Raw genomic sequence first — 27003 nt, forward strand, 5'->3', positions numbered from 1 at the left:
TTTGCTCCCACTGAGCCAAGTGTTTACTGAAACCTGTGTCTAGAGCAGTGTCAATCACGCTCTGTCACCTTTGTGATCAGCTGGGGCTGAGGAACCCAGGACCTGGGTTCTTCCTTGTGGGCATGGTTGGTTCTGGGCTTGGGCGTCAGCCCTCACACCTCATTCCACACACTGCCCCTCCAAGCCTGGCTACAGACTTGACAAACAGCTTTGGATCCTAAGGCTAGCGGGAGGGGAGTGGCGAATGGGCGGGACAGACACCCTGTACCCTCTGGCAACAGCTGCGCATCTGAGGCAGTGTTCACGTGAGCTGGGCTGGCGAGTCATCTGGAGAGCAGGATGACGTGCTCAGACCACTCCCTCCACCTGCTCTGCCTACGAGGAGGGGTGCTGAAGCATTCCTGGGCTGGGCCCCTGGCAGGAGCCGCTGTTTGCCCCACTTCTTGACGGGTGAGGTCATTAATCAGGTTAAGCAGACCCAGCGGTGCGCATGGCCGAGCTGGCCTCTGCCAGATGTCTCCCCACTCGTCTCAGGAGAGAGTCCTTCAGACTGCTTCCCACCTCCTCTGGCAGCAAGGACCAGGGCCTCTGGCAGCCCTCTAATCTTCTTGGTGGCAGATGGAGCACGTCTAGCCCAGTCTCTGGCTTTCTCTTTTTAATCTGTGAGTTCATAGAAAATAAATGCAAGCCCTGATTTCCAAGAAGGTGAAGATAACAGTAAATCGGTCTGTCAACCCTGCTGTCTGCCCACCCTAGACCCCTTACCTTCCATAGACTGCTGGACTCGTGAGCAGACAGATGTGGCCAGGATCGAGGTCCTGGCATCAGAGGATCGGAGCCACATGAGGGGGCAGGAGCACGTGTGCTCTGAGGCCTGCCCAGGAGCCATCTGGGATCCCGTGTGTGAGGGGACGAGAGGTGGGAGGGGTCAGCAGATAGCTGCCTTCCAGCACTGTCTTCTCTCCTCCCCTAGCCTCCCCACCGTCTCACTCCTAACCTAAAAAGCACAGATTTTGTGCAATGACAAGGAAAGGGAACATTCAGTGCCAGGCTTTTAATTATAGTTGCTTCAGGCTGCTGGCCTCCATACCAAATGGCCTCGTGGAGAGTGTTCTATCACTGCACAACCAACGGGGTCCAGGCTGTGGTGTGTGCACTTGGCACCTGGTGAGGGTGGGGCTCTGTTAGGGCTGGGCTCAGATTAGTTCACGTGGGCCTCAAGGAGCACTGCCAAGTGCAGCCTGGGCTTTAGAGCCCCTGGACCAGATGGAAATGCCTGCTGGGACCCTTATAGCAGACTCCAGGGAAGACCTATGATGGGGTAGGAGAGGGGTCTTTGGGAGGAGGGCCAAGCTCTGGAAGGATGATAGTGATGGGTGGTACTGTGCGGTATAGCCAAGTGAGGGGAACACAACGTTAATCTTGTCCATGACACTTTACAGTTTACAGAGAGCTTTCCACTGTCCTGAGCGTGCTTAATCCTCACATCAATCCGCTTAGGGGACGCGGCTCAGAGAAGGGAAGTGACACTGCCCAGAGTTAAACAGGCAGAAAACCAGGCGAGGAGCCCCGGCCTCGCACTGCAACCAGCAGTCTTTCCACGAGGAGTGGGGTCAGGTCCCCCAGTAGCCAGAGGAGCAGCCCAGGCAGGGGATAGGTTGCACCCCCTTTTGCCACCAGGATGGCCCTCGCTCAGGGCAGCACCGTGGTGACACTGGTGAGCACCACGTGCTCCGAGACTTTGGAGACGGAGCACCGGCTCTGCAAGGACAAGGACTTGTGGCTGGCAGAGGAGCGAGGGCTGGGGGCCTTCAGAGAGCCGCAGGGACCCAGGCCAGGCAGGCAGCAGGAGAAGGCAGCCTTAAACTGCTCCCGGAATTTGCCTTGGTTGAGAGACAGAAGACAGAGCCATAAGGAGACAGAAGCAGCAGGAAGGGGCCTTGGGCCCGGGGACACCCACGCAGCTCCAGCCAAGCTGCCTGTGAGGGGGTGGGAGGGAAGGGTAGAGCTGGGCAGGAGGGAGCCCCAAGGCGACCTCGTCACTGCCAGGGAGAGTGAGGACAGAGGCCCTGGAGCAGGTTCCCAAGGAGAAATGCAATTTTCATCTGATTCCTTGACTGCGCTCTGGCTCTGAGCCTGGCTGAAAACGTTTTGTCTGGCTCAGGGAGCTCAGGTCACCTCTGCCCTCGTTGGCGGGTAGGAGGAGGGGCTCAGGGCTCACCATCTGTGGCTAGGCTTTCCCCATCTCTGCCCCATGGTGATGAAAATGACAGCGGCAGCAGCCCTTGCACAAGGCACTGTGCTGGGCACCTGAGTTTGTCGCCCAGCTCACCCCAGCACCCTGGAGGCCTGGAGTCCTTTAGCCTCACTCCACAGAGGCACACAGAGGTGCAGTGGCTTGCCCAAGGTCACCAGCCAGAATTTGGGCCCCGTTCTAATTCCAAAGCCTTCGCTTAAAGGGTAGGGGACAGTGGGGAAGGAGGGACCACCACAGCCACCTGTACAGTCAGAGGACACCAGGCAACAGATTGTGCTGGAACTGAACAACCATGTTTCAATCACCCCGCAAGCCTGGCCGGTGCCCAGCAGAGGGCTGAGCACACAGTAGGTGCTCCGTAAATGTAGACCAAACGAAGAAATGCAGGTCAGGAAGTCTGCCTGATGTGTCCTCTGCCGCTTGCTCATCTCTTCTGTTCTCTCCTCTGAGCTGGAAACCACCCGGCTAGCCTTTGTTGAGTAATTCTTTAGTCTCAGTGAGGGTTACAGCATTGACCCCAGCCCCTTCTTTAACCTTTCAACATTTTCTCAAAGATTGTCTGTCCAGGCTTGAGCAGTCATCTGGTCAGTTCTCTAGGCCTGGTCCGAGTCAGAGGTCTGGTGAGTCACACTCTGCTGAGCCCAGGCGGGGGCCCAGGGTGGGGCCTTTCCACCCTGAGACCAGGAGCTAGTGGAAGGGGGTGGGTGGGGGCTATGGGACAGTGGAGAGAGGAGGCCTGGGCTGGGGGGCAGGGGACCAGGGATGCCTGGACTTGCAGAGTGGGAGGGCTGGTGCTGGAGGCAGGTGGATTCAGGGGTAGCCCCCCCAAATTCGGGCCACTCTGCCAGCACGTGTCTAGCTGGGCATGGGGAACCTGTTTCCTGGCCCTGGGCTGCCTCGCTGGTGGCCCTCCCTTCCCCCTGATGCCTCGATTATGCAGTCATCTTCTCAGGCAGGGGCTCCATCTGGAGCCTCTGTTGACCAGACTGGCTGATTGGCAGTCCATGCACATCAAGCAAGGGTGGAGGTGAGCTGGCCCAGCCCCTGCGCTCCCACCCACTCAGTGGTCTGCATAATCTGCAAAACTGGATCCTGGTGCTGGTCACCTTCTTTGGCCACTATTGGGAGTGTGGCCTGTCTCCCACTCAGACCAGGGCTCTTGGGCGGGGACAAGTCTTCCCCCTGAGTGGGAGTCCCCAGAGCAGGGTCATGATCCCCAGGAGGCAGCAGGTGTATCCTTCCCCGCATGCTTTATTCAGCCTGGGTTGAAGATGGGGAGACTATTGTCCTGGGGACTGTTGCCACCCTCAGTCACTCTGCGTCCCCAGCCCACTCACCACTGAGGAAGTTGTAGATGATGGGGTTGGCGGCGCTGTTGGCGTACACCAGCCAGTGGGAGAAGGTGAAGCAGGCATAGACGGCTTCTCGGTCGCTGGCTTGGTGGAACATCCCAAACACCCTAGGACCAGGGGGCAGGACACTCAGAAATGGGATAGGGGTGTGTGTGTGTGTGTGTGTGTGTGTGTGTGTGTGTGTTTATGTTGAGCAGGAGTCACTGTCCTCATCTACCAGACAGGAAAACTCAGAAAAGGAAGGCGAGCTGACCAAGGTCACATAGCTCATGAATGGCTGTAAAGTACAAGAGTCCCACTGCCCCTTCCGTCCACCAGGTAGCCCTTTCCTGGGCCTCTGACTCTGGGGTCCTGACGACAGTTTGGGGTTCTTGGGCACAGAAAGTATGACGAGAGTGGGCCTAGGAACAGGGGCCAGGGTACCTCTGCTCAGTCACCAGCTGTGTGACCCCCTGGGGCTCCCCCTCCACTTTATCATCCATGCCCGTAGCAGCATGATGAGTCATAGACATCATCCATTTTTCAAATAAGGAAACTGAGGTTCAGAGAAGCAAAGTGTCCAAGATCACACAGCCAGGAAGTGACCAAGCACAAACACACTGAGATTGTCTCATGGCAAAGAGCCCAGGGTCTTGCCCTGCCCCCCTCCCCACCCCCACCCCACAGCCTCTCACTTGCTATTCTTCCAGACACCTGTGGGTGTGGTTCCTCCCTTCCTTCAAGTCTCTGCCAAATGTCACTTCCTCAGAGAGGCTTTTTTTTTTTTTTTAACCATTACATCTAAAAAACATTTTTTTTAACCCCACCAACCTCTGTCACTGTCATTCTCTATCCCCTTTCCCTATTTTTTCTTCAAAGCAGGTATCACTGGCTGACATTGTAATACATGTCCATTCTCTCTCCCGTCAGATGTCGCCTCCACGAATGCAGGACATTGTCCCGTGCACTCGTTCACTCCGTTCCCAGCCCTAACAACCTGATGACTGAGTGCCCAGATGAGAGAATTTTCACGATAGCCCTAGGAGGCAGGCCGGTTATTATTCACATTCTACAGATGAGATTGAGGCTCAAAGAAGAGAAATGACTCCCCCAAGGTCACACAGTGGATGAGCGGTGGAGCCAGGTCTTTCTCCGAAGCAGAGAGAGCTCCTTCCTCTGACCCCACCACCTCTCCCCACCCCCAACCACTCCCCACGCGCTCTCACCTCTTGAGGACATTGAGGACACTGATGGGCAGGTAGCAGAGGGCAAAGACCAGCAGGACCACCATCAGCATCTTGGCCGTCTTCCTCCGAGCTCGCATTTGCTTTACCTCGGCCAGGAAGGCACGGGCCCGAGGCGGGGGCTCTGCGCCCACGCCCTGCCCCTGGTCCTCCAGCTGGTCTGAGGGCCTCTTCCAGTTCCTCACCAGGGCCGACGTGGTGCCGGGGATCTGTCCAGCACACACAGACAGCAGCGGTGGGTACAGCTCCTTGGGAGGGTCGTTCTGCTTCGCTGGGCCTGCTCCAGGCTGGACCCTGGGGCAGGGGGAGGTGGGCAAGGGAACAAACCCTTGCAGCAGGAAGGAGCCTAATATTCATGATAAAGTACACTTGAGTGTACTTCCGTTTTCCATTAGCTCATCATGAGACCACCCACAATACGCCTCTTGGGACGGTATTATTCACCCTTAGTTGTAGATGAGGTAGGGGATCCTTGACAAGTCCCCAGGTCACAGCCTGGGGCCTGAACATCCTTCCAGCTACCCATCCATCTTCCTTAAATCACCACCTCCATCTGTGGCGACAGGGGTGGTTGGATGACTCGTGCCTCCCCCGGTCTGTGCCTGACTCTGGGAGGCCTGAGCAAGGGGCATGCAGGTGGACAGCATGGAATGGCCTGGGCCTCAGAGCACAGGTCCCAGCCTAGGTCAGTGCCGATAGGCCTATGGTGGTTCTAGGCTCCTGGAGCAGCCACAGATATTCTCAAAGCCTCTCCCACACTGGACACCTGAATCACCCCACAACAGAAGGGCGTGGGGCTAGAGTTCAGGAAACTTGGGATCTAGGGCCAGCTCAGCCATTCACGAGCTATGTGACCTTGGTAAACTCACTTTTCTTTCCTGAGCCTTGCTTTTCCTGTTGGATAAGGATAGCGACTCCTGCCTTCTGGACCGGGGCATTGTGAGGAGCAGATGGCGAGCGCTGGTGGAGCGCGAGGCTGCTCGTGTTCTGGCCAGCCTCCTCTCCCTGCCCAGGCGCTGATCCAGGACTCACCCCGCTAGTGCCAAGGGCCTCTGAGCACCCCTTCCCATGGCAAACCACCCCCCTAAAAAAACCCCTGCTGTTGGTCAGTTTGTAATAGAGGAAAGAAGGAAGGCCCTGGAACCAGAAAGGCTCTGCCACTCATTGGCCGTGGCAGATTGGTTGCCCTTACTCAGCATTTGTAAAGTGGGTAATATTGCTTCTTTGGTTAGATAGTTGTGAAGACATTGCAAGCAAAGTGCCCAATTTGGACAGCAACACGGAGGTGTTACTGTTGTCGTGGCAACTGAACCGAGCACTGGAGCCCCACAGACCTGGGTTTTAGTCCCTGATCGTCCACTCACTGGTGAGGGACTTGGGAGAAGTTGCTTTGCCTCTCTGGGTCTCAGTTTTCTCATATATTAAGGTGGGGATAGGGACTTCCCTGGTGGCGCAGTGGTTAAGAATCCGCCTGCCAATGCAGGGGACACGGGTTCGAGCCCTGGTCCGGGAAGATCCCACGTGCCACGGAGCAACTAAGGCCGTGCGCCACAACTACTGAGCCTGCGCTCTAGAGCCCTCAAGGCACAACTACTGAGCCCACATGCTGCAACTACTGAAGCCCGCGCGCCTAGAGCCCGTGCTCTGCAGCAAGAGAAGCCACCGCAACGAGAAGCCCGTGCACCGCAACAAAGAGTAGCCCCCTCTCGCCGCAACTAGAGAAAGCCCGCGTGCACCAACAAAGACCCAACGCAGCCCAAAAAAATAAAATAAATAAATTTATTTAAAAAAAAAAAAGGTGGGGATAACGTATGGTGGTGAAGAGGATGCAAGACTAGCTGGGAGTGCCTGGTGCAATAACTGGCAGCTACTGATATTAGAAGGATGTCAGTTACTGTTCGGTTCCAGGGCCGGCACTAGCACTTTTGGCCTTGAGTTTGACGCATGCCTAGGCCTTGCCTCTCTGGTTGCAGCCAGGATGGCATGTTCTGAAGGCAGAGGGCTGTCTACTCCCTCAGACCAGTACCTCTGTCCCCTCCCAGCCCAGACAGTGACACCAGAGTGGGCCTCACCTGGCGGCCCCAGAGCTTGCGGAAGATCTGGAAATAGGCCATGGCCATGAGGCCTAGCGGGGCCAGGTAGGTGACAATGAAGAAGCAACTGTGGTAGATCTTGGGATAGAGATCATCTGCAGGGGCCAAGAGATGCACGGGTTGGGCTCAGTCTGGGAACCCCCAGCCTGCCCTGCTTAGCAGTACCACCCTGCCCTGACTAGGACCAAAGTAAGCAGCTGGGCCCCATACAGGTGCCATGGCAGAGAGACCCTGGAGTTACCCAGCCCAGTGGTCTCCATCCTGGAGGGACCCCTGGCAGATGTCTACACTAGAGGAGGTACCCACCCCAGAGGTATCCCTGGTAGATGCCTGCTCTAGGGTGTCCTCCCAGGAGATACCCACCCCTGGGTGCCCACCCCAAAAGTGCCCTGATAGATGTCTGCTCTGGGGGTGTGTGCCCCGGAGGTGCCCACTTCAGGGACACCTGCCCAAGGCTCCCACCGTTACCTGCCCAGCGTTCATCACAGACAGAGAAGAGCCGGGTGCGGTTGGCTAGTTCGGGCAGCACACTGCTGCATTCCATGACAGCAGCCTGGGGCACCATGACAGCCAGCGACACGGCCCAGATGCCCAGGATGGAGCCACGGGCACGCCGGGCAGTGCTCTTGAACAGCAGGGGGTGGCAGATGGCATACCAGCGGTCCAGGGCGATGAAGCTGAGAGTCAGCACTGCCACTGACACAGACACGGCCTGCCCCATGGGGACACAATGTCAGTCCTTTTGGGGGCCACCCAGAGACATGGGGTGAGTGACGGAGCTCCCAGCCCAGAAATACCAGGCAGCCAGGTGCAGTGCAAATCCTGACTCCGCCACTTACCGCCTGTGTAGATTTGGGCAAATCACTCACCCTCTCTCAGGCTCGTATGCAGAATGGGAATGTATCATCCACCTGGCAGGATTCTTGTGAGAATAAATGAAATTATGGATGGAGAAGGTCCAGCTTGAGACCTGGCACATAGTAGGTGCTCCCTACTATGAATAATAATTTACACTTTAGGAAATGACTTCGTGCCGGCCACTGTTCTCGTTATCCTCACAACAACCCTTGAGGTGTGTCCTCTTACCCCCAAGGTACAGGTAAGGAAACTAAAGCAAGAAAGATTAAATAACTTGCCTAAGGTGGATTTCCTCACCTGCCTGTCTTTATTCTCAGGGTTGCCAGAGTTAATGGGTTGAGTGGGAAACCTCCAAATAATGGGAAATCCAAGAGGCATTTCTCTCTGCCCTGGAATCCCATCCTTTCCCCAGGCTGTGAGGAAAAAGAGTCCTCATTCTGGGAGGCAGAGATGAACCTAGGCCAGAGGCGCAGGGGCACTGGCTCCAGGAGTGCCCCCTGCCCTCTGGGGTACAGGGAGAGGGTCGAGGGATGCAACCCTCTGGCCAGCTCTCCTTCCGGCCCAACAACCCTACGGGACAGCCTGATGCCCACCACTGGGAGAAGGAAGGCCCCGGCCAGGAGCGGAAGGGCTGGGGAGGAGACTCTTGCCAGCCAGCCACCTCAAAGCTGCCCCCTTGGGATCAGAGAACAGGCCCATTCTTGGTCACGGTGGGCTTGCGCCTCTCTCCTCCACTGTGTGCCCGTGTACCTGGAAGTGACTGTACATGTGTCCGAACATGCCTCTGTGTATGTCTATGGGTGTGACCTGGAGGCGATCTCTGTATGAGTATACGGGGCTGTGTCTGCGTCCGTGTCCTTGAGTGTCGTGCCTGGCGGCCTGCCCTTGCTAACAATAGAGCATGACACTGCCGAGGTACTGAGCCATGTCCTGTCTAAAAGGCAAGTTTGAGGGTCACCGAGACCTACGCAAGGCCATGGTTTTTGTACTTGGTATGACAGGGGGTTCCTGAGGGGCACCCAGGCAAAGCTCACCTGTAGATAGGGGATGACCTTGCAGAGGGCATGGCCGAAGAGCCAGGATTCAGTAATGTCTACCAGCAAGCTAGCCGGCAGGCAGATGGCCGTCACCAGCACGTCGGCCAGGGACAGGTTGACGATGAAGTAGTTGGTGACTGTCCTCATGTGGTGGTTCCGCCACACGGCCAGGCAGACTGCAGGGTGGGAGCGGGATGAGATGAGGCCGGCGGCAGAGCCACGCCCAGTCTAGCCGGGTCCCATCAGTGAGACCCTTCCCCCACAGTACCCAGTAGGGACTGGGGGGAGGGGGAGAGAAGCAAGGCCCAGGACCCCTCCCAGTCCCCAGGGGAAGCCCGAAGCACCACAGGGACCTAGAGACCTACCCAGCGTGTTGCCCACCAGGGCCACGAGGAACACAGCCACGTAGGCGGCAATGAGGACCCATTCATACTGCTTCGGGTACAGATAGTCACGCCACAGATAGCGGAGAAACTCGTCTTCATAGTCTGGAGGCACCGGGGACGGTTCCCCGCTGTCAGTGGGGACCCCCATCTGGGGCCCTGGGGTGGCCGAGGGCTCCATGAGCTCAGGAGCCACTACAGCTGATGGACGTCCCAGGCTCCCCCAAGGGAGGGGCTCCCCTGGGCCAGGCCTTAGCCCACTTCCCTCAGGGGACCCAGAGTCTTGCACTCAGGTGTTTGTGGTCCCAGCCTGAAACCTTCTGAAGGAAGGAAAAGGGAATGTGAGGGAGAGTGCCAGGCAACTTGCAGAGAAGCTTCCTCTTAATTCTCCCAGTCATGTGGGTTATGGAGAGCCTGAAATCGATGGAGAAAGACAGATCTGCCTTGCATCCCAATTTCATACCAGTTGGGTAACTTACCTCACCCCTCTCAGCCTTGGTTTCCCCATCTATCCCGTGGAGTAATAACTGAACTGGCCTCACAGGGCCCCGCTGAGGAGTAATGAGCTCTAATGAATGCTGAGTGCTTCACCCAGAAACTGGCACCGGAAGCCGGCTTCACGGTCATTGCCGGTTACCACTATTAAGAGCCCTGCTTTGCAGAGGGTGAGATAGAAGTTCAGAGAGGTTGAGCCCCTTGCTCAAGGTCACAAAGCTGCTATTCCAGGTCTGTCTGAGTCCACCAAACACCACAGATTAGAGAGGGGAAGCCATCCTGATTTAAATGTTTTCTCCTGAGTCAGTTCACAGGCCTGAATTTTTGGTTGAAAAACTGGTCAAGGGAGGCTTTTAAAGACCCAGGCCCCGCCCACAAGACCTGCCAGACCCTCCCTGGTGGGGACACACACACTCACACACACACACACACACACACGCACGCACACGCGCGCGCGCGCACACGCACACGCACACACAGTGTGGGTAGAGGTGCAGGGAGGAGCTGACAACCTCTCAGAAAGCGAGGGGAGAGCCCCAGGCACTGGGGCTGGGCCCGTCAGCCCCCAACCCCCGCTAGTCCCCCCTGAATCCCGTGGCCGCGATGCGCCCCGGCGGCCGCCAGGGGTCGCTGGACCGGCGCGCGGGCCGCCCTCTTCATTCATAAATCCGGCCTCGCACCCCGCCCCTCCTCGCTCGCTCAGACCCGTCTTTTCCCCGGCTGAGAAGGGAGGACCCCGGACGTATGTAGGAGGGTTGCCGATCCCTGGAGACCCCCCGGGGAGCATGAGGGGTCTCCTTCACACCCCCAGCGGGCGCCGGCGGACCCGCTTCCTCAGCGGGACCTCCCTGCATCTCTGGGGCTGTGGGGGCTGCGGTGGGGGGAGCGAGGGCGCGAAGCGTTCTTAAGGAGGGTCCTCCTGCCTGCCGGGAGGAGGGCAGATCATGCCGGGGAGCCAGCCTCCCAGCACCCAGGTTATCTCCCGAGACTCTTGGCTCCCGCCGAGGGTCCTCTGGAACCCCCCCACCCCGAGCCCGGGGGTCCCCCAATCCCCGCACCTGTTGGCTCCGGTACCCCGGCGTCCTCGGCTGCTGGTCCCCCGATCTTGCACCGGGACTTTGCCTCCCCGCCCCGAAGGCCGATCTCCGGGGACTGAGGTTGGAGGGGAGGGGGCCGGGGCAACCCCCTCCCAAGGATGCGCTGCCTGGGCTCGCTCGGCTGGGCGCGAGCGCTGGCTCCGACGCGGGCTGTGGCTGGGCGCGGGCTCCGCCAGGCTGCGCGCCGCGGAGTGGGGGAGGCCGGGGCGGGAGGGGCAGGGAGGGGAGGGAGCCCCGGACCGGTCTCGGCTGCAGGTCTCCCAACCCAGAGACCGGGAGGGAGATGCTTGTTCCTCCTTGCCCCAGACTTCAAGCGTCCATCCCACCTCCATTCATGTTTCCATTCGTTCATTCATACCTTTCGTATTCATTCAACATTTCTGCCTCCGGCTACGCTGCTTTCAGAGCGCACCTACTGTGTGCCGGCGGGCCCCGGGCAGCTTCGAAGAGCCACAGTGCAGAGGTGGATCCCAGCTCCGCCTCTCCCCACTGCCTCACCTAGCTGATGCGGATGAGGGCACAGGTGGGTCACTGCACCGCCTCCAGCCAGGCTCCGGCTGTTGCTGGAGCAGCTAGCTCCCAGCGATGCCAGAAGGCCCTGCTCGCCCTTCTCCCAGCCTCCGATTCCATCTGCCCTCCAATCCTTTCTGTTCATACCTACTTTCCCCCCTCCCAAGACAGGAACGGTAGGTGGGGGCGCCAGAAGGGCTGATGAATTCAACTAACATTTTCTAAGCTGTGTGCCAGGCAATGAGCTAGAATAATACAGCTGCCATTTGTACAGTCCCCACCATGTGCGTGATCTCATTTAATCTTCACATCAACCCAGTGAGGCAGCTGTTACCATCCCCATTTCACAGATAAGGACCCTGGACTCACATGGTTCAGTGACTTGACCAAGGTCACACAGCAGAGGCCTAGATGGGATTCAAACCTGCACTCTTCTCCAGGTCTACCTTCCTCCCACGCCAGACGGAGGCTGGCTGGAGCCAGGTGGGCTCACAGCCAGGCAAGTCCTCTATACAGCGAGGAGAGCTGCCAGGGGGCCCAGGAGCTGGGGGCCCCAGAAGGACAGATTGATCCAACCAGGGTGTCAGGACAGGCCTCCTACAGCAGGAACACACCAGAGACCTAAAGAACGAGAAGGAAGCCCTGCAACGGGTGATTCAAGACAGAGGAAACAACAAGGACAAAGGTGGGGAGGTTGGACTTTCCAGGAGTCACAAGTGGGTGAAGGGCGACCTTCTGAGCATCAAGCCATCACCTTGGCTATTATCTCTCTGGACGGGACCTTCCTAAAACATCAGATTCACCCACCCCTCTGACCCTCGGAGAGTCACACCCCTTCCCTCCTGGGAGATGACTCCTGAGATGGAACTTCCATCTTCCCTGTTGCAGCCAAAGCCCTTTTTCAAAGGAGCTAGACATGTACCATTAGGCACAGAATGTGTGGGAGGGAAGTTGGGGCAGCCCAGGGGACGGGTCAGGGACCTCCTTCACCTGTCCAGGGCAGGAGGAAGGACTGAGGCTGGCCCTAGGGCAGAACCCTGTCCCTGGATGGCATCCGCACAGTGCGTGATGGGTCAGAGCATCCTTGCAGTAACAACGCTCTGTCCTGCCTGCCCTAAGTGCTGGCAGAGGTAGGAGAATGGATCAGGGGACGTGTGTGCGTGTGTGTGTGTGTGTGTGTGTGTGTGTGTGAGAGAGAGAGAGAGAGAGAGAGAGATGGAGTTAGTGTCTGTATTTAGAAGTAAGGGCTGTGACTGTGTGTCTGGGGAATCCAGTGTGTTGTTGTGTGTGTGTTTGTGTCTCTGAGCCTGCATGTGGGTAGCGGACAGGCTCTGGGCTGATGACCGGGGGGCATCCTGGGTGGGATATGTCTGTATGGGTCTTGATTTGTCTCTGTGTGTACTGGTGTTTGTGTCTATGAGGGATGTGTGTGTGTGTGTGTGTGTGTGTGTTGGGGGGTATCTGTCTCTTGGTGTGTCTGGGTGTGTGATTGTGGCTTTGACTAGCATTGGCCTCCCAGTGTGTTCTCTTGTGAGTGTGGGAATGTGAGTGTGGTGTGCCTTTGCATCCATGGCTGCGAGCGAGCGTGCGTGCGTGGAACTCAGTATGTCTGCCCCCACGGGGATGACTCATCTAATCCCCCACGTGAACCACCCCCCATCTAGAGCTGTGACTGTTTGCTAGGGGCTAGGGATGGGGCCGCGGCACACGCGGGGAGGGGAGGCACATAGCACGGGACAGTCAAATGACAGCTGCAGCCGGCGATGTGAAAGGTACAAACCCCTCTGTGCCTGTGTGGGTGGCGGGCACCAGCTGAGCCCAGCACAGACCAGGCTTAGAACCCAGCCCAGAGCTCAGAGTGCCATGATTCAAGGCCTCCCAGACACCCTGGGTTGGAGTGATCAAGCAGTTTCCCAGGTGCCCCCAAGTCATTATAATGGGGGTGCACATGTCTGTGTAGGGACGGAGTCAAGCGGAGAATCCACCCCCACCCCCGCAAAGCCCAATGTCACAGAGCCAGTCCCGTCTCCCCTTAAGAGGGCTCCCACTCGCCAAACCCTCTCTTCATCCCTTGGTACCCCAGAGATGGCTGCTCCCCAGGACAAAGGATCCTGAGTGATTCCTTGTACCCCGAAGCAGCAGATACTTTTTCCTCCCCTATCAGACTCTGGCCAGGGAGGAGGCTCTGGGTCCCCAGGTCCTGAGTCTGGCTCACTTAGCCACGGCCTGAGAGTAGGAGAAGCCAGTTATTTGTCCTCCGCGGGCATGGGGTAGAGACCCTGGTATGCCTGCTCAGAGAAAATCCTGGGGTCCCAAGGGTGCCAGTGATGCTCCAGGAGACACACAAGAAGCTGCAGTTGTTTGATTTGGGAGCTCAACAGCACTGGACTCTGGGAGCTTCTGGCAAAGCATCTGTGCCCAGGAGAGGGACCCCAGTGACCTCATATCCTCCATCTCCAGGCTGGGCCCTCAGCCTGGCATCTCCTTCTCCCAGGGAGGGCCAACCTGAAGCCTTTGCTTTGCCTGAGCTGAGAGTCAACCGAGACCACACGACCTCTTTCCTGGAACCAGCCAGCTCCAGCCTTGTTGATCTAATCCTGAGCCTCTGAGCTACAGGTCCCTGTCACATCCATCTTCAAGTGTCAGCCCAGGCACTGGCCCCAGGTGCTGCCCGCCCCCCACCCCCACCTTCCAATTCCATTGTGACTTACAGTAACCTCTGTCTGGCCAGCACTAGAATAATCGAAATGTAATTGCGTTTTCAACTTGCTAACGCCACCACAGGCCCAGGATGGGGATGGGAACACTCTAGGCGGGGAGAGGTGCTTCTTAGAAGAACAGAGATCAGGAAACAAGCAGAAGTGTGGGGTGGGGCGAGGCGTGGGCCAGCAGTGACTGGGCTGTGAGCCCAGAAAGGGGGATTCTGAGGGCTGAGTCCAGGCAAGCCACTTAGGCAGCTGGGGTGTTTTGGACCTCAGGCCCAACAGTACTGGCCTCTGGAAGTTTCTGACAAAGTGCCATGCCCACGGGATGGACTGAGGGACCTCATGTCCTCCATCTCCAGACCAGGCACTCAGCTTTTGTGCCCCTTGTCTTGGGGAGGGCCGGCCCTCCTTCAGGGTTTGAGTGGCTGGAAGGGAACCAAAAACCACCAGGAGAATGAGGGGCCCAGGTCCCGAGGTCAGGCATCCTCGGTGGCTTCACAAGCTAGGGAGCATCTTCAAGCCAGAGGCAGGAGCTAGAGGGAAGGTGCTGGAGACAGCAGTCTTCTGTCTGCTCACTCACTCATATACCCACTCAACAAACACTGGTGGCAGGTAGGGTGCAGAGCTGGGGTCCCTCCTGGTTAGGCTGGGGAGACCCCATGTAAACATGGGTGGGGGTGGGTATCAAATGCATGAGTGTGGGAGCCTGTGGAGTCAGGGCCGGGGGTAGGATGGATCTGGGACCAACAACGGATGGTGCATGTGGACCCAAAGGAAAAACAAACAAACCCCTCAGCCTTTTAAGCCTAGTGGTGAAAGAAGATTTGGAGCACAGGCTTTGGAGCCAGAATGAGTTAGAGTGGGTTAGAGTCCTGGCTCTGTTGCTTACTACTGTGTGATCTTGGACTAGTCACTTCACCTCTCTGGTGGGCTGGGTCATGGCCCTCAAAGGTATCCATGTCCTAATCCCCAGAATCTATAAATAAGTTACAAGGCAAAAGAGGCTTTGCAGATGGGACTAAGTTAAAGATCTTGAGTTGGAGAGAGTATCCTGAGTTAACCAGGTGGGCCCAATATAATCACAAGGTCCTTATAAGAAGGAGGCAAGAGGGCGAGGAAGAGAAGATGTGATGACAGAAGCAGAGGTTAGAGTGATGCCAATGCTGGAAGGGTCCACGAGCCTCTAGAAGCTGGAAAAGGCGAGGAACAGATTCTTTCCTAGAGCCTCCAGAAGGAACGCAGCCCTTCCAATTCCTTGACTTTAGCCTCATAAGACTCATTTTGGACTTCTAAGCTCCAGAAGCATAAGAGAAAAAAATTTGTGTTGTTTTAAGCCACTGAGTTTGTGGTAATCTGTTACAGCAGCAATAGGAAATAATACAACCTCTCTGTGTCTCATTTCACTGGTTATGAGACCAACAGGAACCTTTATCATATAGAGTTGTGTAAGGATTCACTGTGAACAGGCAGGTGTGCAGAGTAGCAAGTGCTGGGCACCAACAAGACAGACAACCACACGTTCATTCATATGATACTTTAAAAATAATTTAATATTTTTAAAAATCAGAGGGGTCTTCATGGGAAGAATCAGGACTTTGCCAGATATCCTTATGCTTATCCCGTTATTTGTTATTGTTTTTATTTTGAGTCATGTATTGCTGCTGGAGGCTGTTAAAGATCCAATTCCTAAAATAATAAGTAATATTAGTAATAAACAATGATCATAGGAAATACGTGCTGGTGTGGTTATTTCAACACAGGAACATACAAGGAGAAGCAAAAAAGGAGATGCCTGATCTTCCTGGGAGGGGTGTGAGTGAGAGTGTGTGTGTGTGTGTGTGTGTGTGTGTGTGTGTGCGCAGACTGGGGGTGGGGAGCAAGTTAACTATGACCTGGATCACCAGACATTTGAGGAAAATCTTAAACATGACACAGAAAAACCAAGATAAGCAAAAACGTTCCAGAGGCAACTAGGGACTAGGTCTTGAAGGATGAATAGGAGTTCACAGGTGGGTTTTGAGTGAGACATGCTGGGCAGGAGTGAGAGAGGAAAAAGGCAGGATTCCAGGCAGAGGGGACAGCATGAGGGGTGGGCATGGCCAAAGGTCTGTTCTGGGGTCACAGTAAACGCTAGTTTGGCCTGAGGGTGATCCCAGGAAGAGAACCAACAAGAAACAGAAAGATGGGTGAAGGGCTCGCTTTCAGTCTAGGCTGAGGAGCTTGGACTCCATCCCAGAGGCAGTGGAGTCCCTGAAAGGTGCGAGTGAGGGTATGATGTGGGCTGATTGGCAGTCATACCCTCCAACTGAAACACATTTGAAATGAATAAAGAGTACGTTTTCCTTGTAAAAGATTCAAACCACTCAGAATAAAATAAAATCATTATTTTTAATTATGTAGAGTAGCTATCGATTCCTGTATAAGAATATAGCTACTAGTACAAAGATTCCCCAGATGACAGTGCCTTAGAAAGATGGACATCGACTTTTCTCTGCAGGCTATCCAGGGCCGGCAAGGTGACCCTACAATCATCAGAAACCCAGAATTCTGCCAGGACAGAAAAGTATCCCAGTTTTGAGCACAGGTCCTGGTGCCAGACTGTCTGGGTTTAAATCATGGGTCTGCTGCTTATGAGCTGCGTGACCGTGGACATACTACTTAACTTTGTGCTTGAATTTCTTCATCTGTTAAATGGGGATACTATCGTTCCAGTCTAAGGTAGGGAGAATAATGTTCCCCCAAAGATGTCTACGTCCTAACCCGAAGAAACTGTGAGTGTTACCTTATATGGCAAAAAAGGGCTTTGCAGAAGTGATTATGTTAAGAATCTTGAGATATTATCCTGAGTTGCCCGGGTTGGCCCAATGTAATTACAAGGGTCCTTCTAAGAGGGAGGCAGGAAATCAAAGTAGTAATAGGAGATGCAATGATGGAAGCAAGAGACTGTAGTGATATGATGAAGGGATCACGAACCAAGGAATTGCAGGTGGCCACTCGGAGCTGAAAAGGCAAGGAAATGGATTCCTCCCTAAGTCTCCAGATGGAAGGAGCCCAACTGACACATTGCTTTTAGACTTCTGACCTCCAGAACTATAAGAGTTCTGTTTTAAATCACTGCTGTAATTTTTTTAATGCTTGTTTTTTGGTTTGTTTTTAAATTTTTTAAAAATTTGTTTTTGGCTGCATCGGGTCTTTGTTGTTGCACGCGGGCTTTCTCTAGTTGCAGCGAGCGGGGGCTACTCTTCATTGCCATGTGCGGGCTTCTCATTGCAGTGGCTTCTCTTGTTGCAGAGCATGAGCTCTAGGAGCGCAGGCTTCAGTAGTTGCAGTGTGTGAATCAGTAGTTGTGGCTTGTGGGCTCTAGAGCAACACTGCTGTAATTTTTACAGCAGCAAAAGGAAATACACATCCTCATTAGGTTAAATGAGTTAATACATTCAAAGCACTTAGAAAAGTGCCTGACACGAAGCCTACACATAAGTGTTAGCTAGTATTATTAATGGAAAAACTCTTGGCTTGGGTCAGAGGTGGCCAGTCCCATCCGTATTCCAGCTAGTAAAGAGGACTATCACTTCTGTTACATCCAGTTGGCCTGAATTTGGTCACCTGGTCACATGTAGCTGCAAGGGAAGCTGAGGGATATAATTTTTCTCTGAGTAGCCATGTGTCCGGCTGAAATGTAGGGGTTCTAGGACTAAAGGAAGGAGGGAAGGTGGCTACTGAGGAGTTAACAGTGTCCTACTTTGAAAGACGAGAAGTTTAGCAAAGGTACTTTCCCCCCAGAGTTTGGATAGCTACTCATTTTCCAGCTCCTCTTTTTTGTGTTCTTAATTTTATGCAATATCTCTTGACTCTTGGCTGTGTAAGATGAGACGTCCTTGATTACTCTTTTCTTCTCTCTTCTTGCTAAACCATTACATTTTCATCTGGTCCTGTACCCATAATTAAAATGCTCTGTTTTTGTGTGTTGTCTATCTCTGAGCTTCAAAAATTGAAACATCAATAAGGTGTTTTTAAAAAAATATTATGACTATGTAAACATTATTCTCTGCAGAGCTAACTAGCATCCTGGGACCTATACAGAAGGAGATATAATCTTATGGTTTAAATGCTCTTGAAGAAGAAATGCTCCAGGCTCCAAGTTCAAATGTATTTTTCTACATTCCTTCAGATACTCAAAATCATGTTATATTTTAATTTGCTTCACGTTTGGGCCATGACTTTCTTACACAACTTTTTGTTCTCCCGGAGTTTTGTTTTGTTTTGTTTTGTTTTGCGGTACGTGGGCCTCTCACTGTTGTGGCCTCTCCCGTTGCGGAGCACAGGCTCCGGACGCGCACGCTCAGCGGCCATGGCTCACGGGCCCAGCCACTCCGCGGCATGTGGGATCTTCCCGGACCGGGGCATGAACCTGTGTCCCCTGTATCGGCAGGCGGACTCTCAACCACTGCGCCACCAGGGAAGCCCTCCCCCGGAGTTTTTAACTGCTTTTCTCTTCTCTTCTTGTGAAAAGAAACATATGCCTTTTAAATCAGGTCATTAAAATCTTCCAGCTTCTTAATTACATTATTTGTTGAATGAAGCCCATTTTCTTCTTAAGGACATTCTTCTCCAAACCCTCTGACTTCCTGTTCTAATTTTGACTGATGGTTTTATGGACCTCTGGTATTTCTATTCACTGCACTCCTGGGTTAATTCCACTTTTTCATGAATCTATTAGCTCGCTCTTTCTTGGGTTTTGTCTCTGTTTTGCTGGAGTATACCTTCAAATAACATTTTAAAAAGGGGTACCTGGGAGAAAAGCTATCTGAATCTTTGTGTGTCTGAATATGTCTTTAATTTGTTCTATGCTTACTGAACGGGGAGGTCAACCAGCAGGCTCGACTTTAGAGCTTGTGGAAGGGGGGCAGATAGGAAATTAGACACCGGGTTCCCACCCTGGGCCTAATAAGAAGGGATTTACTCTAGACCGTGATACTCTGAATAGGAGCCCTGGTCACTTTTTCTTTTTTAAAAATGTTTTTACTTAATAAAAACTGAGATATAGTCAATGTACAGTATTAAAAGTTATAGGTGTACAGCATAGTGATTCACAATTTTTAAAGGTTATATTCCATTTATAGTTCTTATAAAATATTGGCTATGTTCCCTCTGTTGTACAATATATCTTTGTAGCTTATTTATTTTATACATAGTAGGTTGTATCTCTTAATCCCCTACCCCTATCTTGCCCCTCTCCCCACTGATAACCACTAGTCTGTCCTTTATATATGTGAGTCTGTTTCTTTTTTTTATATTCACTAGTTTGTTTTATTTTTTAGATTCCACATATAAGTGATATTGTACAGTTTTTGTCTTACTCTGTCTGACTTATTTCACTAAGCATAACACCCTTCAAATCCATCCATGTTGTTGCAAATGGAAAAATTTCATTCTTTTTTATGGCTGAGTAATATTCCACTGTATATATACCACATCTTCTTTATCCATTCATCTGTTGATGGACACTTAGGTTGCTTCCGTATCTTGGCAATTATAAATAATGGTGCTATGAACATTGGGGTGCATGTATCTTTTCAAATCCGTGTTTTCATTATTTTCAGATCTATACCCAGGAGTGGAATTGCTGGATCACATGGTAGTTCTATTTTTAGTTTTTCGAGAAATCACCATACTGTCTTCCACAGTGACTGCACCAATTTACATTCCCACCAACAGTGTACAAGGGTTCTGTTTTCTCCACATCCTCACCAACATTTGTTATTTGTGGTCTTTTTGATGATAGCCATTCTAAAAGGTGTGAGGTAATATCTCATTGTGGTTTTAATTTGCATTTCTTTGATGATTAACAATGTTGAGCATCTTTTCATGTGCCTGTTGGCCATCTGTACGTCTTCTTTCTCTCTCGCTTTTTAATCTGTCACTCTCCTTGTATGCTCCTGAAGTGAGTGCATTTGCAGGGGAGAGCTGGTGGCTGACACTGGCTCGTTATTTACTAAACAGGCCTTTACTTGAATATTTTCCAAACTTTGGTTATTTGCATACCACCATCTCATTTTTTGCCATATCTTCTTACTATCTGCATTATTATTTACTTATGGTATTATTTTTCTTTAAATTGACTGTGCTAGTTCTACACTATGCCTGTAAAATTGCAAGTGTGATGTTATAGTTATATCTCTTATTGTTTGTAATTATACAGTTATATCTTCTAATCTATATGAAAATAAACATATAACTCTTAAGATAACAGAGGTTTACATAGTGGAAAAGAATATATATATATATATATATATATATATATATATATATATATATACACACACACATATACATATATATGTATATATATAAACTGAATCACTTTGCTGCATACCAGAAACTAACACAACATTGTAAATCAACTATACTTCAATGAATAAAAATAAAAATTAAAAAAAGATAACAGGGCCTCCCTGGTGGCGCAGTGGTTGAGAGTCCGCCTGCCGATGCAGGGGATACGGGTTCGTGCCCCGGTCTGGGAGGATCCCATATGCTGCGGAGCGGCTGGGCCCGTGAGCCATGGCCGCTGGGCCTGCGCGTCCGGAGCCTGTGCTCCGCAACGGGAGAGGCCACAACAGTGAGAGGCCCGCATACCGCAAAAAGAAAAAAAAAAAAAAAAAAAAAAAAAAAAAAAGATAACAGAGGTTTATTTATTTACCACTAAATATCATCCACAGCAGTGGTGCACGTACCATACTTTAGGAAATATTTCTTTAATTACCATGTTGATTACCTTCTAATCAATTGCCTGAGCCTTCTCTGTGTACCTGCCAGTTTGGGTCTCCAAGTGGGGCTCCTTTAAAGAGTTCCTCTCCTCCTTGGCCTGATTCTGACATGCTGGGGAATAAAGTAAAAGAGTAATTATGGGAGACAAAAGATCACTTTTATTGTTGATGATGTAAAGTGGGAAGCCTCAGCTTAGGGTGTGAGTTGAGGGATCTGCTAACTGAACCCCCATCACAGCCGTCATTGCCTGGGGAATAAATGGTTTGACCCCAATTTCCCATGTCATGGGTTCAGAGTCTCAGTTCTTTCTCTCCCTTTTACTCTTAGTGGCATGTGACTATGACAGTCAAGTATCTTGGGCTCAGGTACATATTCAGAGAGCAGAGAGTCCATAATATATACCAATTGCTTCAAAAAATTTTTAAAAAGAGAGAAAAAACAACCCACTATGTTTTATGTGTCTAGAAGAATCATGATACTCAACCCAGGCAAGGACAGTTTGAGACAGGAAGGCCTTAGGTCAGTCTCAATGATGGATATAGATGCAAATACCCTAAGCACAATATTATCAAACTAAATACAGCAATATATTTTAAAAAACATAATGACCAAGTTGGGTTTATTCCAGGGATGCAAGAATATTTCAACATTTGAATATTGTCATTTTTAAGTCACAGCATTAACAGGTTAACAGACACAAAAATCCTGTGATCATGTAAAACAGATGGAGAAAAAGCATTTGATAAAATTAAGCAATTTATTAAAATTCTTGGCAAACTAGGAATAGGAGGGAACTTCCTTAACATGATGCATAATAAAGGATCTTTCTAAAACCTGCAGTAAACATACCACTGAATGATAAAAACTTAAAAAGCATTCCCTTTAAAGTCAGAAACCTAAAAAGGATGTTCGCTATCCCTCTTTCTCTTCAAAACTGTACCGGATTTCTTAGCTTATGCAATAAGAAAAAGAAACAGTAAATAAATGTTATAAACCATTGAAAAAGAAGAAACAAAATAGTCATTATATATTTGTAGGTCATGTGATTGTCTACCCAGAAAATCTAAGAGATCCTACAGACAAATTCTTTTTTTTTTCAGTTTTTTTTTCTTTTTTTTTTTAAATTAGTTTCTGCTTTATAACAAAGTGAATCAGTCATACAGACAAATTCTTAAAACACTTGAGATAATTCACACTGAGAGGCAATTTTCCACGGATCTGTTGCATTCCTGGATGACTTGCAAACAGAGGCACTAACTGCCCTTTGTTTGGTCTTTTTCTTGACAATCTCTTTAAGAATATTTGTATGTCAAACCATCTTTGGAATACAGAGTAAGTGTCTCCTTCAGGAACAGAAGGCAGATTTGCTTACTGTCCAGTGTAATGAAGATAATGTCTCCCTCTGCAGCAAAGATCAGACATTTGGGTCCCCTCAACTCAGGGGTCCTCAGCAATTATGCAAACGCAATCATTGCATGAGCTGCATCCTTGTGGGACTTCGAAGGCAAGTAGAACCACTGACTTAAACATGAAGCTAATGTTGCTTGCTGAGCCACAAGGAACAAAGTCCTTTGTCTCTGACCCAGGAGTCTCACGTCTTCTGCCAGCATCCAGGACACAGTGGTAGCTAAGGGTCTGAGTAGTGCGAAATCCCAGGCGCTTCACATTCTTGGTAGTTCTGCCGTCTCATTTCTAAATACTTGCAACATATAGAAAATGCTATTTATAAAAGATACCATTCATAAAAGCACATAAAACTCTTAAGTGATTAGGAATAAATCTAAGAGATGTGCAAGATTTTTATGGAGAATATTAGAAAACTTGATTGGTGGTCATTCAAGAGACTTAGATCAATAGAGAGTATAACTTGCTTGTAGAAGGAAAGACTCAACAGTAAACATGTCAGTTCTCTTCAAATTAATCTATAAAGCTATTTCAGTTTCAAAGGGTTAAATAAAATGTTTTTAAAATTAATGTTTTCAGAAAAAAAATGTTTTTGGAAACATGTCAAGCTTATCCTGAAGTTATATTAAAGAACAGCCAAGAGTAGCAAAGGCAAATTTGAAGAAAATGAACAACGTGAGGAGAATGACCCTCAGATAACAAGACTTATTATACAACTAAAGTAGTTAAGACAAGGAAAGATTGGCAGAATGGTGTACAAATAAATAAATGGGGCAGAATTGAGAGCTCAGAGGCAGAGCCATGAAGACTGGAGGTTCAACATATGTTAGAGATAATATTTAAACCAGTTCCCTCCAATAAATGGTGGGAATTTGGTTTTCCATGTGGAAAAAAAAGAGACTTGCACCCTCCTATCATTCTGGTTACCAAAGTCAATGCAGAGGGATATTAAATGTGAAAAAAAATTTTTTTAACTTTTAAAAATATTATTTATTTATTTATTTTTGGCTGTGTTGGGTCTTTGTTGCTGTGCGTGGGCTTTCTCTAGTTGCGGTGAGCGGGGGCTACTCTTCATTGCAGTGTGCGGGCTTCTCATTGTCGTGGCTTCTCTTGTTGTGGAGCACGGGCTCTAGGCTTGCAGGCTTCAGTAGCTGTGGCATGTGGGCTCAGTCGTTGTGGCTTGTGGGCTCTAGAGCTCAGGCTCCGTAGTTGTGGAGCAGAAACTTAGTTGCTCCCCGGTATGTGGGATCTTCCCCGGCCAGGGCTCGAACCTGTCTCCCTTGCATTGACAGGCAGATTCTTAACCACCGCACCACCAGGGAAGCCCCAAAATTTTAAACTTTTAAATGAAAATCTTTTCTAGACGTCATGATGTAAAGATTTCAAGCTACAAGAAGCATAAACAAGAAAATACAAGGCGAGGAGAATGACCCTCAGATTGACCTTCAGATAGATTTGACTACATTCAAATTCCAAAGTATTGTATAGTAAAAATATAAACAAAATTAAAAGCCAAGACTCATGGCTGGGAGAAGATGTATATATATACATATATATGGTTCATACAACAAAGCATTAGTATCCATGTTACATAAAGAACTACAGATCAATAAAAGATTATAAACAACTCATAAGAAAAGTGAGTAAAGGACATAAAGAGGGAAACCATACAAATATATAAAATGTTTATAGCCTTACTTGAAATTTTTGGAATACAAATTAAAGCAGCAATGCGATATAATTTTATATCTCAAATTGGTAATGTGAAGATTGGCAACGTTTTCAGGCTGAATATATTGTGTTGGTGAGCATGTGGAACAATGGGCATTCCTGTTAATGCTAAAGAGGGTTTAACTTTTAACCACTTTGAAAAACAATATGGCAAAATCTAGTAAAGTTCAACATGTGCGTACCCTCTAACCTAGCAATTCACTTCTGGAAATAACTTCTAACTCAACAAGTATAAGAATGTTCATTACAATGCTGTGTGTAGTGAAAAATTAAAAACAATAGAATGGTGCATAACTAAATCATGTTAGAGCTAAAAAAAAAGATAAAGATGAATGCACTGAAAAATCTATATATGTGTTTATTGACAGTCCTGCCCCTAACATTTATGAGGCCAAGGGCAAGAATAATCTGGAGGCTCAGGCCCCATGCCTCTTCTGTTCTCACTCCGGGTCCATCCTACACAGTGAAGGACCTCACACATCAGTCAATTTGTCTAAACTCTGTCCACCAAACCCATCCCCCCAACACAGCCATCCTGGACACCCCTTAGGATTAGGGGGTACATGGCCTCATGGTCAACCTCAGGAGAAAAACTAGCGAAATGACTGCTCTGGCCTTGGAAACAGGTTCTGGGCCCCTGGAGCAAGGGAATTCCAGGATCCTGGGTACCCAGATGTGGTTTAGAAGGGCGAGGGAAGGCTCCTGGTTGATCCTTGACACTTTAACCCCTAGAGGAGGACCTGAATCTAAGGGAGGTGCTGTGTGTTAACTTGGACAAATCTCACCTGTAATACTGAACATAAAAGGCAGAATGATATGTACCATGTGATAACTTTATATGAGGTTCAAAAACAAGCAAAACAATACTATCAATTGCTCAAGGATACAAAGAAGAGGAGCAAAATTATAAAAACTCAAATGGAAAGGGCATTGTATATTGTTGCCTCCTTTGTCATAGATTAGGTGACCATAGGTGCGTGGGTTTATCTCTGGGCTTTCTATCCTGTACCATTGATCTATATTTCTGTTTTTGTGCCAGTACCAAATTGTCTTGATTACTGTAGCTTTGTAGTATAGTCTGAAGTCAGGGAGCCTGATTCCTCCAGCTCCATTTTTCTTTCTCAAGATTGCTTTGGCTATTCGGGGTTTTTGTGTTTCCATACAAATTGTAAAATTTTTGTTCTAATTCTGTGAAAAATGACATTGGTAATTTGATAGGGATGGCATTGACTCTGTAGATTGCTTTGGGTAGTATAGTCATTTTCACAATATTGATTCTTCCAATCCAAGAACATGGTATATCTCTCCATCTGTTTGTGTCTTTGATTTCTTTCATCAGTGTTATATAGTTTTCTGTGTACACGTCTTTTGCCTTCTTAGGTAGGTTTATTCCTAGGTATTTTATTCTTTTTGGTGCAGTGGTAAATGGGATTGTTTCCTTAATTTCTCTTTCTGATCTTTTGTTGTTAGTGTATAGGAATGCAGGAGATTTAACCTCTTCAACAAGTGGTGCTGGGAAAACTGGACAGCTACATGTATAAGAATGAAATCAGAACGCTACCTAACACCATACACAAAAATAAACTCAAAATGGGTTAAAGACCTAAATGTAAGACCAGACACTATAAAACTGTTAAGAGGAGGGCTTCCCTGGTGGCGCAGTGGTTGAGAGTCCGCCTGCCGATGCAGGGGACACGGGTTCGTGCCCCGGTCCAGGAAGATCCCACATGCCGCGAAGCGGCTGGGCCCGTGAGCCACGGCCGCTGGGCTTGCGCGTCAGGAGCCTGTGCTCCGCAACGGGAGAGGCCACAACAGTGAGAGGCCTGCATACCGCAGAAAAAAACAAAACAAACAAACAAACAAAAAACAGAGGAAAACATAGGAAGAACACTCTTTGACATAAATCACAGCAAGATCTTTTTTGACCCACCCCCTAGAGTAATGAAAATGAAAATAAACAAGCAGGACCTAATTAAACTTAAAAGCTTTTGCACAGCAAAGGAAACCATAAACAGGATGAAAAGACAACCCTCAGAATGGGAGAAAATATTCGTAAATGAAGCAACGGACAAAGGATTAATCTCCAAAATATATGAACAGCATGAGCTGTTCAATATTGAAAAAACAAACAATCCAATCAAAAAATGGGCAGAAGACCTAAATAGACACTTTTCCAAAGAAGACATATAAATGGCCAAGAGGCACATGAAAAAGTGCTCAACATCACTAATTATTAGAAAAAGGCAAATCAAAACTACAATGAGGTATCACCTCACACTGATCAGAATGGCGATCATCAAAAAATCTACAAACAATAAATGCTGGAAAGAGTGTGGAGAAAAAGGAACCCTCTTACACTGTCGGGGGGAATGTAAGTTGATATAGCCACTGTGGAGAACAGTATGGAGGTTTCTTAAAAAACTAAAAATAGAACTACCATACAACCCAGCAATCCCACTACTGGGCATATATTCTGAGAAAACCATAAATCAAAAAGACATATGTACCCCAATGTTCATTGCAGCACTATTTACAATAGCCAGGTCATGGAAACAACCTAAATGTCCATTGACAGATGAATGGATAAAGAAGATGTGGTACATATATACAATGGACTATTACTCAGCCATAAAAAGGAATGAAATTGGGTCATTTGCAAAGATGTGGATGGACCTAGAGTCTGTCATACAGAGTGAAGTAAGTCAGAAAGAGAAAAACAAATACCGTATATTAATGCATATATGTGGAATCTAGAAAAATAGTACAGACGAACCTATTTCCAGGGCAGGAATAAAGATGCAGATGTAGAGAACAGAAGTGTGGACAGAGGGAGAAGGGGAGGGTGGGATGAATTGGGAGATTAGCTTTGACATAAATATACTACCATGTGTAAAATAGACAGCTAGTGGGAACCTGCGGTTTAGCACAGGGAGCTGAGCTTGGTGCTCTGTTATGACCTAGATGGGAGGGATGGGGGGAATGGGAGGGAAGTCCAAGAGGGAGGGGATATATATACATATACATATGACTGATTCACATTGTTGTACAGCAGAAACTAACACAACATTGTAAAGTAATTATACTTCAAAA

At 49.6% G+C, this 27003-nt stretch overlaps 1 protein-coding gene and 1 pseudogene across 6 annotated transcripts in view; one reads left to right on the forward strand and one right to left on the reverse strand.

Moving 5' to 3' along the window:
- The window catches only part of LOC308605436 (methylosome protein WDR77-like), a 524245-nt pseudogene that overhangs the window by 348818 nt on the left and 148424 nt on the right, over positions 1–27003 (forward strand). The gene's annotated exons all lie outside the window — the stretch shown is intronic.
- Positions 914–10885, reverse strand: HCRTR1 (hypocretin receptor 1). Of its 5 annotated transcripts, none has more exons than XM_081224846.1 (8): positions 10757–10885; positions 9186–9523; positions 8818–8996; positions 7394–7637; positions 6905–7020; positions 4815–5041; positions 3595–3716; positions 914–1883 (listed from the first exon to the last, which is right to left on the reverse strand). In XM_081224846.1, the coding sequence occupies exons 2-8, from the start codon at positions 9382–9384 to the stop codon at positions 1693–1695; spliced, it is 1278 nt and encodes a 425-aa protein (XP_081080972.1). In that variant the 5' UTR covers positions 9385–9523; positions 10757–10885; the 3' UTR covers positions 914–1692. The 5 variants fall into 5 exon arrangements, with proteins under 5 accessions (XP_081080972.1, XP_081080973.1, XP_081080971.1 ...); XM_081224847.1 differs by having other exon boundaries at positions 9186–9617; positions 10757–10846; XM_081224845.1 differs by lacking the exon at positions 10757–10885 and having other exon boundaries at positions 9186–9939.

Source organism: Mesoplodon bidens (assembly GCF_964165515.1).
Source record: "Mesoplodon bidens genome assembly, chromosome: 2".
Taxonomy (NCBI): Eukaryota; Metazoa; Chordata; class Mammalia; order Artiodactyla; family Ziphiidae; genus Mesoplodon; species Mesoplodon bidens.